An 18,267-nucleotide genomic window follows, 5' to 3' on the forward strand; every position below is an offset into this window, starting at 1 on the left:
ACTGCTACTGCATTGGAAAAATCTATTTCACAACTTGGCTTCACTCATCGCATCACAGGCCCCACGCACAATAAAGGTCGAAGTCTGGATTGGCTGGCTGATCTCAACTGCTCTACCGCCATCCTCCACAATGAACCTACCGCATGGTATGATCATCATTGCATCTCCTTTGCCCTTCAGGCGAATGCATCCTCACCTTAAATCCCACCATCGCATTGTATTGTCACCAAAACTGTAACCCCTGGCGCCTTTCACTCTTGCTCACTTATTTCACATCTCGACTACCTGTAAACTCTAGTCGACCCGCACTCATGTTCTCTTGTACTTATTTCGTATCTCAACTACCTGTAACTTCCAGTTGACCTGCACGTCTGTATTTTAATCCTCTTGTATGTCTGTAACCTTCTATTAAGTGCTTGCGTCCAGTTACCCCAGGGTTCGGAGTAGGTTACAAATAAACTAAACTAAACAAATGGAGAGTTTTATATTTAATTGAGACATTCTGAGACATGCCATTAGTCTTTTCTAAGTGTTGGCTGGACTTGTTAAGGAATTCCCCCCCTGTCCTGCTTCAGCCATTACATCGCGATTGTCCAAAAGCGGCTCATTTATGACACTGACCTACATAAGAACCCCAGGCCCTTGTGGCTCCCCCAACAAGGTCTTGCTTTCCGGTGACATGTCCATGGGGAAGATTTATAACTGAGATAGTACTGAGGCTTAATAGGTTTGCATTGCTAGACACCCCCCCCCCCCCCATCCCAACGTGTGTTCCCTGATGGTGCTGTTCCTCCATGTGCCGCAACTAAACTAAAAACTCGGAGGAACCGCCTTCTACCACTTAGCCGCTAAAACCTGGAACAGCATCCCAAAAGAAATAAGGAACACCAAAGATCACCTTAAATTCGGAAAATTACTAAAAACCTAGCTCTTCAATACTATAGAATGAAACTGAAACAACAGTAAGACAAACGACTAAACTTGAAAGGACACTGACAAGCCCCAGAACCGACTGATAAGCACTCGGGGCACCGGGAGGGGTGACGCCAGACAGAGAGGTACACATGCGAGACCCACGGAGGCAACTACCCTAGCCTATCCTTACCATCCCCCACCACCCTATAGCTACAACTAGGTACCACTGGGTTGTGGAACTGGCGAGATACCACCAATCACCTCACTGAGATATGGACACTGGCAGGTGCACTAGCCATGTGGGTGGGGGTGAGGAACGTGCAAGGTTGTTGACGGAACAGGTGGAGGAGGCAGCGAGATGCTCAAGGGGCCTCGAATACAAAACGAGCACGAACCTCCAGAGACACATGGTGCCGAAGCACCCCATCAAGCGAGATTGCGCGAGCCCAACGGGTCAACCAAGGATAGAGATGCCAACTAACCGATACCACCAACAATTTCCTCCTCTGCATGCACCTCTCAGACTCCAAACCAAACGCAACCACAAACCTCCAGCACAACAAACCGCACAAACTTCACTACACTGCAACAACAAAACAATAAACGCACATAGAATCGCACATCAGTACACATCGACTACCGGCCGCATACACCCCAGGCCCAGCCGACGGACCCACCGGGCTGAGGCTGCCAACAGTACATCACTGCTCTCTTGCACTTTTCCAGCCTACACCCACTAACTCACCCGCCCTCCCTCTTTCAGAGCCGCCAGAGCGCCAGGGGACCACTCCGGTGGTGATAGTGCGCGGTACAAATGTCCTTTAACATTAACTACAGCAGGGTGTTGGATGCCACTAAATTAGCTGATTTAAGTTATCAGTACTGGCATAGAGTCCTAATGGGAGTCGCACCTTATTATTTCTTTGTTTAGTTTCAATTAACATTACATTACACTTGAACTTACACATACATAATTAATATTTGAAATTGAAATGCAGATTAAATATTTAATTACACATATTACACTGCAACATTACATCACATATCGCTCAAAGGAACACGTTAAAACCATTTGATATTTAACACCTTGAACAGTCAGACTCTCGCTGTATAAAATTTAAGTTTATGGCTTTCAATTTAAACATCTTTCAGTGAAAACATCTTTCAATTAAAACATTATCTTTTAAAACACGGCTGTTCCATCTTGCTTAATATCATCAATTTAAGTCAGACTTTATATTGGGAGCACTATAATTTTATCTAAATGTCAGTGGGTAAACGTTTTTTAATTTTCACCCACAAAAGATATAGGGATAGATAGACTTTCTGGTTCTCTGCATTCAAGCAATACTGCCAAAAAGCTTCACTCTTAATAGACTTGTATTCGCGTACAAATGGTCCCAAAATAGTCATATATTGGACTCCCAAAGCCGAGCATTCTGTAAAAATGTAGTGGGGTCTCTAGCATATTTTTCTTCTTACAGATTCGGCAATATCTTTCCTTTAATGGTAGCTTTAGTTGCGCTCCAATAGCGCACCTTATATGAAGCCCTTCTACTGTTGTATTGTTTGATGATTTGCTGAATACATGGGTTTGTAGTAAAGGTAGAGTCCCTTTATATGACGCTGCCGATCCCTTGCGTAGACGTTACTAATTTGTTTTCCTGGCCGTTTGCTGTTGGGTAAGCTTCTAGTTTCCGTATGCACAATGCAATGATGCAATCATGGGCTAACTATTTGATACACAATTTGTCATTTTCTAAAATCGTTGAATTAATAAAGCAGGAAATGTCAACAAAATGTCATGATACTGGTAATTCTGAGAGTGGGGGTGCTGGTAAATTGCAGGGGAGTGCAGTAGGATCGGGGTTATCAAGGATATAGTGAATAGGTTTAACCTATTAAGTTCTTGTTTCTCTGCAAGACGTACAGTGGTATTTGTATTGCAGGCTAAGTGCCAGTCCCCAGGAACAGATGGCTTCCCTCTGAACATCTTTCAATACATGCCTGATCTATGGAGCCCTCTGCTTACAATGCCTTTATATGCTATATGTGCCTGAGATAGTTTGTCTTGTACCTCAAAAGCAGGCACTATTGTAGCCGTCTGTGAGAGAGGCATTAAATCCCCTCCTGCATGCCGCAGAATTTGCCTTCTAAGTGGGACAGCCTAATTATTTAGGAAAAGTCCATGACCCTTTTTTTGTGTCATTTGCAACAGGCAAAGATGGTTGCCCAATAACTAAAACTACTATTTTAAAATGGACATTCAAGTGCATACGAAAATGTTATGTGCTAGGACAAAAAAATGACCCTTTAACCCAAGGGCACACTACACTGGGAACAGGAGTAACAATGGCCTTCTTAGAAAATCTTCCACTCAACACCATTTGCAAGGGAACCACAAGTTTACAATTCACTACTGCATAACAAAATGAAGCGTTAAACTGTTTTAGCAGTACTATCACACCTCCCACCAAAAACGCTTTCTGCTAGCTAATCTTTCCATGACATGGGGATATAAACTGATTCGCAAGCTCCAGAAGACACATGTTTACCCAGTTCGGCTTTCTGGTGCATGCATCTATTCGGAATAACCTGTACCCACCCACTTGAACAGATGTTGTGTAGTACCTTCAAAGGGAAGACATTAAAACTACTCTCGCATAGAAATAAACAATCTGAAGACAGGGGCACATAGGGACATTGTGGATTAGTGTACAAGTAGGAAAGGGATAGTGTGACGGGAACACCCCTGCCACTGCTCATTATGTTGGACGAAATGTAATACTCTGGACCAACTACAAAATGGCTGTGGATGGATGGCATGTGATAAGCACCAAAGCGAATACTACTAGGTAAGTAACGTTCGTCCTATACTATCCCTTTCCAACAAAATCATTGAGCTGCAATTGTATATGTTAACAGTTGGCAGTAGGGAGAACCCTGATAGTTTTGTGAAAAGAGCTGAGCACTGAACTGAACCAAAACAACTGTAGTGGTGGTTGAGGGTAATTGAGGAAAGGAAAAGTACATGGAGGTGGCCTAAATCCAGGTGCCAAATTTACTTGACCACCGTTGGACGATAGGTTGATCATTGGTAGCAGCTTTGGTATATTTTATTGAATCACTTGGAGGTGAGGACCGTGTGTGGGATGGGGATTTCCAAGTATGCTGGAAATGGGTGACCAGCTATATGTTCATCTGTCTCCTAAGTGTAGAAGTTAATATTGAAACACGCATGAATTTCTACACAAAATTGGAGGTCATTTCAGAATCCAAAATTCTGACCTTCATATTCTCTCGGAACATCTTTTACAGCTTCTAAAACGAGTTGAGGTTTGCTGCCGCACTTTAGATGCATAGATCAAAATAAAGCAGTATACAGTTTCTACTCGGAACAGTCAAAGTACTTTGGCGCGCATAGTAACGCATATAAAGTAAGTACAGGAAGTGATAGCTTGTTGTATGAACACATGATGGCACTTTGTTATGTCTGCTGATGGGAGAGAGGCCCGCGTGCTCTGTTGTATGCTCTGCGTTAGTGACAGAAGGGAGTATGCGCAGGAAGCACTCGTGTGCATTAAGAGTTCATATCGGGTATTCATATTTATTTTTTGGGCCTGGCTTCAGAAATCTATGCTGCCGTTGTATGCCCCGGTGCAATATTGTATCACGCATCGGTGCGCATGAACCCTTTTAGCTACTTTTTTCCAAAAGAAGTGAAATTAGACGCAAATCCTTAACAAGCACTTCTGCAAAACCCCCAAAAGAAATAAAGGACTGTCGTTCTTTTCTTTCAGGCCAGATGCTTTGGCATACATCCGAACACAATCGCCATAAGCAGAAACCGGTGTCCCGGCCCCCTAGGCGCTAACCCTGCAAGTGGGAGCACGAAGGCACTAAGAATGGACAGCGTTCGTTTAGTTCACGTTGCATGCTGTCGTTTTTATAAGTGCATCCTTTCATGCTAAATCGGTGCTAACATACTTCAGGCGAAACCTCTTCGCTAGGTCACTGCTCTGTTGACACCTGCACGAGTCCAATCGTTTTTTTTGTTTAAGTTTATGAAAACCAAAAGTCTCGCTCGGGCAATTAAACAAATACAGACCCCTTTTGCGACTTAACGTCCCTTCATTGACTTCCCTCTGTGTCTGAAATATCTGATTGTTAATATGTTCCTTACACCTGCGCCTCATAAAAGAAGTGTCTCTATACTTGTCAAAAACAAGCGCACGAGGACGTGCGTGGCCTCACCCCTGGAATCTGATCACGTGGCATTTGGTGGTGTTACGTCTAGGGCAGTGGTCTTCAAACTTTTTTGGCCAGGGCCCCCCTGAGCAAAATTGAGCAGGCCGGGACCCCCCAGAAATGCCAAATGGACAGTATGTTTTGCGTGCGTGCCGTCACCTGCTCCCATCAGTCGCTGGGTTCACTCATCCCACTCCTACCCAGTCCCTGGACTCTCCCCACCCCACCACACACCCTGGGCTCTCCCCACTCTGCTCCCACCACCAATTTCTCCCCATCCCGTTCCCAACAGTCTGAGGGCCAGTGGCAGCTGGTGATTTTTTTAAGTGGAGGGGCCTGACTATTTCCCCCAAAAATGCCATAGTGACCGAGCATAATGAGGGAGCCCGAACCAATAAAGGGGGGTTCAAGGGGTTGCCCCCTGTGAATTTGTTTTTAAATAATGGTTTAAAATGTTGCATTGTAGAGCATACTTTTAACAAAAAAATTGGTAAATAGCCAAACAGTTTGCAATTGGTCCTGGGGGGGCCCACTGGGCAGGCATGACATTTTTAACTGGACATCTATGATAGATGACCAGTAAAAAGATACCATCCCTGTCCCCTGGGCCCAACACAATCAACATGATTATGTGTGTATGAAAGGCGCTGCACATTCATATAGCAATCACTCTTATTCACACAAGCTTCCATCACCATACACTCGCTCATAACATAAGCATACACGCATCCATACACATGTTTAAATAGAATCAATGAGCATAAACATACCTTCTGCATTGGCCTGCGTATGGGTGCTGAAACACCCTGCTCCAGGCTGCTCTGTCCGTATGTGCGAGGAGGCACAGGAGCTCCACCTCGGACATACAGATAATACAGTGCCCCAGCCAGCATTTCCAATGAGCTATGCAATGCTGGCGAAGCAAAATGCCCCAGCACTTGCATGGCTCAGTGAGCATGTGCTGCTGGGGAACTAAACTGAACTGTCAAAGGGAAACAGTTTCCCTTTGACAGTTCAGCCAGCCAGGAGCACTCCATCAGTTGGAAAAAGCAGCGGAGGGAGTGCTCACTGTTTCACTGGGCTGGCTCCTTAGCTCCTCGATAATGGGTGAGGGGCCACTGGGTTGGCGCCCCCTCGCCATTATGGATGAGCCGCCAGGCTCGGACTGGCCTATAGGGCAATGCCTGTACCAAAAATGTAAAATGCTAGTGTGGGCCAGTCAAAATGGGCCACCATTTTGGCCAATGTGGACCAGTTTCATGAGTTACTTTACTTTGCAGTTAGTAATTTTGACCATTGTTGCTGAATATATCACAGTTTACTTACATTTTAACACAAAGCACCCCCTTGGGTACTATTGAAACAGTGGGCCTCATTACAACCCTGGTGATAGCTGTGCCGGAGTTGCATCCGGGTCCGGCACCCGCGAATGGGCAATTACCGGGTCATGCCGAGTTAGGCGGACCTGCTAATTGCCCTTTCGTGGGTGCCGCTTTTTAAAAATATTTCATGCTGAGCTCTCAGGGCCCCCGAGGGATGCACCCGCGGACCCCTGGGGGGCCGCGCCCCACAGATTGAATATCGCTGGCTAGTGGAATGCAGCCTCTTGGTACTGTGGAGGAATTGTGTTGCTGTGTGGGCGAGCAAGTGGGGGGAGATGGTGATGGTGAGCCACACGAGGGATTCGTTAAGGCTTATTGGGGTGTGATCCTCTGAATACTGTTGCTCTGTTGAATAGAGTAAAGCAGTACGGATTTTGGTGAATCTCCCCGAACATTAGAGGTGTGTAGACAGGTGGCCTGCACCATCCCATCTCATCCTGTAGTTAATAGGGTTACTCTGGCAGGTAGATTACTTGAGCAGGATTGTTGTTAATGAGTTTCATTACCTCCATGGCTGAAGGCACCTAGAGAGGGCTTTCTTAATGCGTTTAATCATATGTGTGTCTTCCCTCCACCCCCATGATTGCTAGGACTCTGAGTTGTCTTCCGCCTTTCCGAGTATAGTAATGTCTATTTGCATAACGGGGTGAGACTTCTCACATTTTGCATTTGTATTGTTTTACATTGCAGGACGAAACCTTAAGAATTACCATGTTAGATAGAATTCACTCTGATCCCTTCCCAAGCAGAACCACGTTACTGGCAGTGTTTCACCGTATTCCAGCTCTACGACATATTAATTCTAATGACATCAAGTGAGTATCTTCCCCTAAACCTGCTTATCAGGACATAGTTGATATTGCGGTTTGTTCGCTAATAATCAAGAACTATGTCTGGCAACAGAGGCATATTTTATTTGAGAAAGGCCTAGCCCTTGAAAATTTTGCCCTTCTGGTCCCTCTGCAAAGTACTCTAAACCTCTCCACGCACAGCCAGGATCGGACAATGATTCTAGAAGCAACAGTAAGGCTGGTACACTCTCTTGCTGTAACTGCAAGCAGGCCCCTGTTAACTCTGCTCAAACCTTAACATCAAAATGGGCCTGGCTCTCGGACGTCAAGGAAGCGAATTACCACTAGCTCACCTCGAGGTTGCCCCACCGTGAGTGCTCCATGGCATCATGGAACACCCATGGGTTTTCCCATTTATTGACATCAAAAGCGAAGATACTGAATAAATACGACCTAGTCCTACTTCAAGAAACCTGGATGATGTCACCCCCGGTGTGGCCTGATCATCAGGTCACTGTGATCCCGGCTTCTAAAGCTGCCAGGTGTAGACCGGCAGCTGGCCTCCTAACCGCGGTACGACTTGACTCCAAATAATTGAACCGCTCATATCTCCTGATCACGGCATTCAACCAGTAATTATAAGGACCAGGAATAAGAACCATCCCTTCTTTCCAATGATAACGGATTCCAGTATATGTTTAGTATTGTCATCGCCAACTGAGTTGCACTTTCTTAATAAAATTGAGGAGATTTTGGACCAAATCTTGCTTCATCCAATAATTCAATGACATCATTGCTAGTGACTTTAATATGAACTGAATCTCATCCATTAATACAGGCTCCAATTCCAGATCTGACAAATGGCTAACTATGATGGAACTGAGACAATTCTCAGTTCTAAATGGCTCCTTTAAGAAAGATTCACCACCCCGCGCGACTTGGTCAAGAGGCTCATCTCACTCTGTCCTTGACTGTCTTTATCTCGAACAATGCTAATAGACTTGTTCGTGAATTTGAAGTGATTCCGACAGATGCTAGTGACCACAACGTGCTCGAAGTTCACTGGGCTCCTTACTCCTGTGAAGCAGAAATATATTTGGAGGGGGAATTTGAGTTAATTTTGGTAAAAAAACGCATTAATTGGAACTGGAAAACAATTGCGCTCTTACAGCGCAACGTCATGAACTCAGCTGAAATTGGAGAGGAGTGCTCAGATGTTTTACAATGAACACACACAGATTATATTACAAACAACCAGAGCTGGTACTAAACCAACATTCAATAATAAATACAAATCCAATCCAATAATCTATAATCTCAAAAAAGAATTACGAAGGGCACTAAGAGCATTGCCCAAAAATGCAAACAACTCACTTAGTCTCTCTGAAGACAAGATACCGAAATCAAATCAAGCAGATTCTAATTCTACAAAAACAAAATGACGCAGAATTAATGCTTAAAGCTCTATTGTCCAAGTTAACAAGCGAGATATGGCGAACTATAAACTCCGTCTCTGGAAATGCCCATCGATCTACACAATGAAATGGCATTAACGAGTCAGTTTGGAGATTGCATTACCAAAAACGACTGTTTAAAAAGGTGACCCCTTCTCAGGTCTACATCAACGAGGTGCCCGACTTAACAGGATTAAAGTTTGATGCTATAGATATATTAATAATAATTAAAAAACTTAGCTCTTCGAGAGCACCAGGACCTGACATGCTTACGAACTGTATAATCAAGGCAAACCCGGAAGCCTGGGCTGAACCTTTAAATTTAGTATTCCAAAATATAATTAAATCCAAGATTATTCCGCCGTCCTGGCAATCCACAATCATAATTCCAATTTTTAAACAAGGAGATAGAACTGATCCTTTTAATTACCACCCAATTATGCTTTTAGATGCCCCAGGCAAGATCTTAGCAAGACTTTTAATATGCGATTTTACCAAATGGCTTATAGAACATTATCTAATGGATATGCACCAATCTGGGTTTGTTCCTGGCATTGGCACAGGGCTAAATCTCCTAATTATATCTGCTATCAAAGCTGAAGTGATCAAGAATAAATATCCAATATATGTGGCATTAGTGGATTTGAAACAAGCATTTGATTCGGTATCCAGACACGTTTTATAGAATAAACTTTTAAAAACGAATTGGCCGCCGTACATTTTCTATCTAATATATCAATTTTATTCTGATACAACAATTTAAAATAAAACTTTCAACTGATGGTTTACTGTCTGAATCTATTGAAACAAATGTGGGCCAGAAACAAGGCTGCCCTTTTGCTTCAATCTTATTTAATTTCTATATCAGCGACTTCTATAAGGCTTTGAAGAATGTTCGCTCGTTCTCTCCACGGCTGGGTAACTATCACATTCCATATTTATTGTATGCATATGATTTGATCCTCTTTGATAGGACTCCAATTGGACTTTTGAGAAAGCTTACAGCTCTGACTACATTTGCAGAAGATAGTAACTTGGAGATAAATACCAAGAAATCTAATATTCTGGTATTCCATCATCTCAATAAAAAAGTTAAATATAAATTCAATTGGAAATTAGCAAGAGAATCTCTTCTACAAATCAATTGTTATAAATACCTAGGAGTAAATATGAATGTACACCCTCAAGAGAGGCCATATAAAGAGGAGCTTATCCTAAGAATGAGAATGTTGGCTACTCAAGCCAAGGCCTTACAGCAAAAATACGGAAGAGTCTCTCGATTACCGGCCCGTATGTTTTTATCTACAAAAGGTTATCCCTGTTATAACTTATGGCAGCCAGACAAAAATCATGGACAAGGCGGTCAGATGGGATATATTAGAAGGAATCTTCTGGAAAGCTATTTTACCAGTCCCGTTGAGCACCCCAATAGCACTTATTAGATATGAATTGGGACTTATTTCTTTACAAATAGCAGTCAAATGGTCAATGTTAGCCCTCTACAGGAAAGTGCGTTAATCCACAGATATGTCTAAAAATCTATTTCCTGTACTAAAGAAACTTTGTGAGTTCGTCCCCTAATCCATTAACCAAATGGAAAAATCGATGTGAAGAAAGTTTACAAGATGCTTCCATATCCATAGAACTGCTATTACAATTTCCAGAGAAAGCAAAATTAAAATTGCATAGGAAAGATTGAATCGATAGAGGTGAAAGATGCTCAGGCTATCATGCCTATAAAGCGTGAGCCTTTTTAGGGAAATCACTAAATGAGATACCCCTGTACATCCAAATATTCCCTGATCGGTAAAACACCGATACATTTTTTTCATTTTCGACTCATTCTGTTAGCAACCAAATCAAAAATGGCCTTTTACTCCAAAGAAAGTACTTTTTCTAACTTATGCAGATTTTGCAAATTGGCTTGCAAACCAGAGATTACGGTGCATTTAATTACTGAATGCGATGTGTTAATTGAACTAAGGAAAAGTTATTTTCTTAAATATTTTAAAGACAGAACTATGTTAACTAAAGTACGCAGGTGGCATGACATTTTTAATGCTTCTAATAGCAGCCTGATCATTGCCACAGTGAACTTTATTTTAAAACTGAATTTATAACATGTATTTTTTACATAATTTACAAAATAGTTTTATTTAAATATATTTTCCTATTTAATTTTAACTTTACTATTGATACTGATTCGTGACTTCATGAAAGTATATCGTCATTCTGTTTTTTTTTTTTAGATTCTCATGATGGTGCCAAGAATTGTTCATTGTTACTAATACTTTACTGCACACATGATTACTCGTGATAACCTACTACAATCAGCGATGTAATGCAATCTATGCTAGACTTTAACTATTATTGTCATGTCCTTTGAATATTGATAATGTACAATATATGAGCTTTACTGAACATGTTATAAAGATTACAAAGCAGAATCACCAGTAGGTAAATGCTATCAAATATGCTGAACTCTTCTTTGATGTCTGTAAAAAAGGGAAAGAATGTATAGAGATGGCTGTCCTTTTGATGAGTAATGATGATACACTTGTAATTGAAAAAGTTGCTTGTCAACTAAAACAATTTCTAATAAAAAAAATGGTTTTACATTTCAAACTGAAATAAAAATAAATTGAAAAAACCCCCACAAAAAACAAGCACATATGTCTCCAGTTTTCTGGTACGTTCTGTATGTGAATCCTACAGTATGGGTACACCATCTACCCCCTATCTAGCTTAATCAGCACCCTTATAGTTGCAGGTCTCATTTGATGCACATGAGGAATTTTGAAAAGGTAGACTTCAACTAGAGGTTCTGTGTAAACTGATTTCCAGGCTGCATGATGTGCTTCCATTGTAAGTGGCTGACCGGAAATTCATTACAAATCTCTTGGTTTATTTTCATGCGGTTTTACTCTTACAGTGGTCCTTGGGCTAGTGGAATTCCGAACCTTGTCTCTTATGCTGTTAAGGATTGGTAGCAATGTCCCTAATATCAGTTGCAGTTTTCAGAGATGAATCGCATATCATTTGTCTTCAATACCTCTGGAGAGAGCACCCCACTCCTGCGCACTCTGTGTTTTGCTTTCTTTGGATTCCTAGTCACACTAGCCTTCCGTTGTAAGTGATTGCAATTTTCAACACTGTGGATTCTCCATAAACTTGTAGCTTGAAAGCAGATGAGATTGCCTAAGCCTCACTTGAGCAAACCCTTGTTTTCGCAAGTGCCCTGATGGGGTTATCGCAACAATCTTGGCTTCAGTCAGCTCCGTACAGAAGTCCCCTCTCTTACTGTGCCTTACCCAAAGATGGTCCCTGCACTACAACCAGGTTGTGAAAGCTTCCAAGGCTTACTTCTACTAGAGCTTCCTGAAACAGTCCATGCCTTGGCATACTAGAGCCAATTCTGAGGTCTAATACATCTGAGGGTTCATCCCAAAGTGCCCAAGTTGTCTCAGAAGTCTCCGCAGCCTGGAGGGAACTTTGGGGTGCTTCTCCAAAAGGAAGTCGACCACAGTGTTCTGGTGAATTCCATTGGACTATTCGTGCCACAAGAATCGGATCATAGCAGGTGACTTGTGAGCCTGAAATAACGCCATGACACCATCCATGTGTTCGTGTTTGTTTGTGTCTTGCGACCTCTCCATTTCACTGCACTGTTTTACTAGTCCCCCACAAAATCTTAAGTAGGGCATCACGGAGCCACTCTGCTCTTCCTAATTGCGCACTTCATGGCGTGGGAAGTCCTTCGCTCTTGCGGTGTAATCAGTAATTCGACGCATTTGCTTTGGTGAGCTACTTTTCTCCTCAGTAATATCCGTTCGTAATTGAATTGCTGCACAAATAGACTGCCTACAGCCTCCCCCTGAGCCCCCCCCAGCGATGTCTTGTGCTATGGAATCTTGCATTTGCCTTCATAAAGGAGCGATGCATTCATCAGTAAATGCAACGTGGGAAGTTTTTAACTTGGCGTCCTATGTCCCCTTTCCTTTAGTCAACCAGTCTCCCTATTTGCTGCTTCCTGTCTTTTGGTATGACTGAGTAGGTAAGGGCTATGGTATGGAGTACTGGTGGATGTGCACATGGAAATGCCTACGGTGCCTTATGTTCACCAGTTGCCCCTTGTTTCAAATACTATTTTTTAAATGTATTGTTTATGGTTTTAAAAAAAACACATTTACAATTCATCAAGTTACACATCACAAGGAACACAAAACATGCACATCATTAAGAATAAACAATTACATAAAAGTGATCATTAACACCACCGTTTAAGACCCATTCTTCATTGAATACTCCTCCATATCAATATGCAAAACATCAGAATCGCATATCCTAAAAAGCTCAATATAAAGTGGGAGGCCTACAAACCGATTTTAATATCAATCTGTCACGAAACACACTCCTTAGTATAAGGTGGGGCAGGCAGCTTCAAGGAATGTAAATCCTGCCACAGGCACAAACACCTTTTCCAAAAACTGTGTCTGGCAAATTTATTTTATGTTGAAGTTTTTTAAAATACGCCATTCTTTGCACATCAATGCAAATATTTTGATGTTTGTAAAATGTTCCAGGACACTCATAAGACTGGAGAATGAGGGGGCGAACATAAAACTATGGTCTACAAGTGAGAGGAAATCCAATGTGTAGCGTGTGTGCGCGCGTCTGTCATGACAGCTTCACATCATTTGCTTTTGGGTCATGTAAGGCACTAGTATATGCATCCCTTCATACTGGCTCTTCTGTCTCACCAATTCATGGGAGTGTTATGATCCTTCTTCAAGCCGCCTGTAACCAGTGCTGCGAATGGGGAAAAAAAGGATTCTTCTGGGATGCCACGGCGCTGCCACTGCATTATGTGGTAGCTTTGGCTTTTCTCCACATATGGAAGCTGGAGAGACGTTATTTGCCGGTTTCTGAATTCTGAGAAATCCAGCCCAATTCCGGTACTGTAAATAATTTGCAAACCAAACATCCAATGATGGTTCTGTCAGCTCCCTCTCAATTTTCAACGAGTGTCACTTTAGACTAGTCACCTTTCGGTTGGTGCTGACGCATGCGTAAAGGTATCTATCCACAGTGCTTAATGGAGGAGCGGCTGTTTTTGGACATGAATTTGAATTTTGAGGGTGGTGGACATGCCCCTGATGCAAAGGGGCATGTCCACCACCTCAAAATTCAAACTGCCAAAAAAACTCTCAAGATTTTCCATTAGAAAGTTAAATGTATTCATTTGAAAACATTGGCCCTCAACTATAACATTTGCACGTAGAAGTGCTTTTTTTGGTGGGCGCACTTGTTTCCTGTGCTATCCTATGTCCTGCACTTCTCCTTCTCCCCTGGCACTTCCCCCTTCCTCTGCCCTGCACTTGCGTGATCTCAATGCCACTTGACCTACTAAGATCGTTGTCTTGTTCCCCCTTTGTTCCCCCTCACTTGTTGCGCTTTGAAACACTTGTGTATGGGCGCGCTGCCAGGGCCATTTTAAGCACGTTTGGGGCCCCGGGCACAGACATCTTTGGGGCCCCCTCCATCAAACCAAAGGAATTAAGTGATCTGGAATATCTGCCCTGCACCCCCTGCCACAATCACAACCCATAGGTTGATATGCTGCCTCACAGCATTAAAAATAAGGATGTTTCCTTCCTGTAAGTCCCTTGCCATCTTCATTCTTGCTCTAATCAAACAGATAAACAAGTACCATTTGAAGGCCAACATTATCAGTCTACGAAGAGGTTACTTCTGTTCTAGCATAGATACGGGAGTCTTTTTATCAATAGAATCCAGGAAGGTATGCAGCCTGTAGTATTAATGCACAACTGTATGTAAAAGGTACATGTAACCCAGAATAGACGTACAACTCACATTTGCTGCCTCACAGAATGCAAACGTGCTCAAGTATGGATCGAGCAGACCAATTGGTAGGAAGGCGAAAGCTACACATACCATACATAGCATGGATAGTGGATGCAGATTACAAGCTACCAGGAAGGTGTCAGTATGCAGACAGGTTTAGATTAGAAGTGGGACAAGGTGTTCAAATAGTGTTGTCAGTAGAGATCAAAAGAATAAAGTGCCTATGGTGTGCAATATATCAAAGCTCAATATTATAGTGGAAGCAACACTATTGCCGGTGAAAGCATGAGTGATGCTGTTTTGAAGATCATACCCCGAGAAGGAAATCTCTGTGAAGGGCTGACAAATTTGGAAGGTTTAGGGACTGGTCATTTCGAGAGGCTAGGTAATACAAGATTAAATTAGTTGCCCAGCATTACAAAACCTGATTAAGCGGTGAATCTGGGATTTGTGCCAACTCTAACATTTCTGAATTTGAACACATTGATTACCAGTTCTTACCTTGAACTAAAATCACATTTTAAAAAACTGACTTGGAAAGTACACCAATCACATTAACAAACATGACCATTTTTAAAAATAAAATATTCTAGAAGGGTGTAACATAGAATCATTCTAGCTTCATTCTCCACATCATCAAGAGACGTATAAAAGTACCATCATACCAATCGGCGTGATTGAACAGATGTAATCTGGGTTGGTCTTTTGTATTTTAAAGTTTTACACACTTCCAAAACAGTGGCTTGTCGAATTGTCATTTGTAAACGTGCAGCAAAACCTTTACATAATTGCAAAGTGTTCTTTGTGGCAAGCAAGCAGACTTTAAAATATGCTTGCCCGCGTCCTTAACCATCTGGTCTGCTCCCTTCTTTCTACCACCTCTTCCACTCAAATGGCCTACAGAAGAAGAAAGATCAAGTAATGGGCTAAACGATGCCACCAGCATGCGAGGAGGCACACTTTATGGAAGACGGTACAATAATGTATGAGATATAAGACAATTGCTCACGATCATTCTATTGTCTGCTGGTACAGCCAGCATACAAGCATGAATGCTTTGGTTCTAAATTCTGATGCTTATTCATCACTTGGACTAACAGTTTATGCTCATCGTTGGAGGCGATTGCCTAGGTTTTACAACACCCCATCTGAACAAACCAATTTCTAGACCTTCAACATAAGGATGACATGTTAATTTTTATAGCAACCCCGATCTGGTGCAGGTATATTGCCGATAATAGCACCTGTTGTGCCTCAAGACCAACTACATATGCAGGCAGGTTTATAAACTCCAGACATAGGAATGGCTCAGCCAGCCTTACAGGAATGCGCTATTCTAATCTTGCATAGAAACACCTCACTGCAATGAGTGCTTAACACTCTGAGCTAACTTCTGAACCATTGTGGCACTCAATTTACCATTATGTATTTCAAATTTGGCTATTGCACATGATCAACATAATTCCCACAGGAAGGAAAGAATGCTACAGGAGTTGTGCCGCAAGGAACAGACAAACTATATATACCACAGTGAACACAGAAAGCATTACATGATGAATTGATTGAGGCAGAATGTACATGCCAAAACAGACAGGCAATATGTTTAGAGCCTCAGCACCATGCAATACAATATCCTGATGTGTGCTATTTAAGTCTGGTGAACAAAGGAATCTTACTGGGGCCCTGGGCAAGTGCCCCTTTAGCCCTCCCATAAAAACGCATCTCTGTGCGCTACAAATAAAATATATCAAATTATTATTGTTTAAAATTATTTTGCAGAGTTTTCATTGTGTGCCGTGCTGTGTTCGCACATTTACAGTAACGTAATGCTGCGGGAATGCCTGCTGGCACATTAAACAATCCTATCTGTCATGTGACCAGCGCTCACTGCCAAAACAAGGCTCAGCTTTGCTTAATCAGCCATTCGAAATTGCTGCAATGAGAAGGAATTGACTATCCTAAAGTAAACATTGATTAAAAGAACATAAACCTTGCAGATTCTGTAGTTTTAAAACCTAATTTTGTCATCTGATGACGTTTGTCTGCGGATTATCTTTTTGGATTGTGCAGTAACGCCTTACTCTATGCAGTATGACCAATGTGATGGCTTTGTTGGAGGAGATTTTTCTAAATATTTTTGTCCCTTTTAACTTTATTACAGGAGCTCTTACCAAAGTGAAGGAGAGTAAGAAGCACGTAGAAGAAGGCAAGATGGAGCCTCTGAAAGCAGACGGGATTCAAGATCGCTGCAATATCATTTCTTTTGCCACATTAGCAGAAATTCAGCATTTCCACAAAATCCGTGTGAGAGACTTCCGATCCCAGATGCAACATTTCTTACAGCAGCAGATCACGTTTTTCCGAAAAGTGACACAAAAATTGGATGAAGCACTTCATAAATATGACTCTGTTTAGACCCTGAGCTTCGAGCATCCTCTGGCAGGAAGGGGCACAAGGGCTCCTGTTGAGTCTGTTGCCAACACTTGGCAGTATTACAAGGAGGATCAGTTGAGGGTGTGATCTATTCCAACACCCTACTCGACGATGGCCAATGTGGGGGGAACATTTACCATCATGAAGTAGAGTACCAGAGATTGTAACTAAGTTATACTATGTATGCCTACACTACCATTGTAACTGGGACTTTTTTTTAATATGATGAATATACAGTTTGCCTTACTGCTTTTTCAAGTATGCTTTTTAGTGCATACTTGAAAAGTAGATGGGAAGATAAAAACCTGCTTCCAATGCCTTTTTACTCGGATATTTGGAGTATCAGAACTCAAGAATTCCTCTGTTTACAGGGCCTTACGCTAGTAGCTATCCAACTCGGTGCCTTTCGAACTTCCATTTTCTAGTAAATCAATTTGTTGTAATTCATACATGAAATGCACAAAACGGGGAAACGGAACACGAGCCTCCCAGTTGGTTCTATGAAGCACACATCTGGTTGGCTGTCAGAGGGGGAGCCTGGAAGCAGTAGATTCACTTTACCGTAGATGAGCAGATTGGATGAGTAGACACTGTTTGACAGCCAGAAGTCCGAAGAAAAGAACGTGTTTAAGCAGATACTTGCGAAGGATATTGTGTGGCAAAACAAATGCATAACACAGGGGGCAAGGGTTAGATATTTAAGAGCAATGTCTAATAAAAAGGGTCTTGAAATGTAATGAAGAGCATCACTTACCAAGTACTCATTGGCTAACTCCTCGTCTGTGATTGCACCTTGAGTGACTTGCACAACCTCATTATTCAGGGATGTTGAATATACTTGGTAACACATGGTTCCAAGAGTCCATATATTGGCTAATTAGCAACCACGAAGAATGTCTTTTAACCTCTTCATCAATCACTTATTAAAAGATATGTTGATGACCAAGCTGTGTATTATTTACCCATGTAACGTAGAGGCTTGCATATCTGGAGGAAAGTGGTATCCTTGATACAGGCGTGAGGAACCCTTGCCCTTTTCTCTAAATTGAAAGCCTCTCTTAAATTTCCCTTGTATATTGAGAATATTGACACGACATGCATAGAACTGCTAAGGGGGATTTGGTTCTGTTGTGTTAACACTTTAGGGTGTGGTGGCCCAGATGTAATTCATGTTGTTCA

The 18,267-nt window shown here is 42.2% G+C and overlaps 1 protein-coding gene across 1 annotated transcript in view; it reads left to right on the top strand.

The window, feature by feature from the left end:
* SNX18 (sorting nexin 18) overlaps nt 1-18,034 on the top strand; it is a 162,020-nt gene extending 143,986 nt beyond the window's left edge. The window contains exon 2 of the mRNA XM_069627267.1: nt 16,817-18,034. Within this exon, the coding sequence (XP_069483368.1) occupies nt 16,817-17,070 (254 nt within the window). The 3' untranslated portion in view covers nt 17,071-18,034. The remainder of the gene's footprint in view (nt 1-16,816) is intronic.
* Nucleotides 18,035-18,267: the final 233 nt, after the last annotated feature.

This window comes from Ambystoma mexicanum, chromosome 6p, assembly GCF_040938575.1.
Source record: "Ambystoma mexicanum isolate Mex_15411 chromosome 6p, UKY_AmexF1_1, whole genome shotgun sequence".
In the NCBI taxonomy this organism is placed as follows: domain Eukaryota; kingdom Metazoa; phylum Chordata; class Amphibia; order Caudata; family Ambystomatidae; genus Ambystoma; species Ambystoma mexicanum.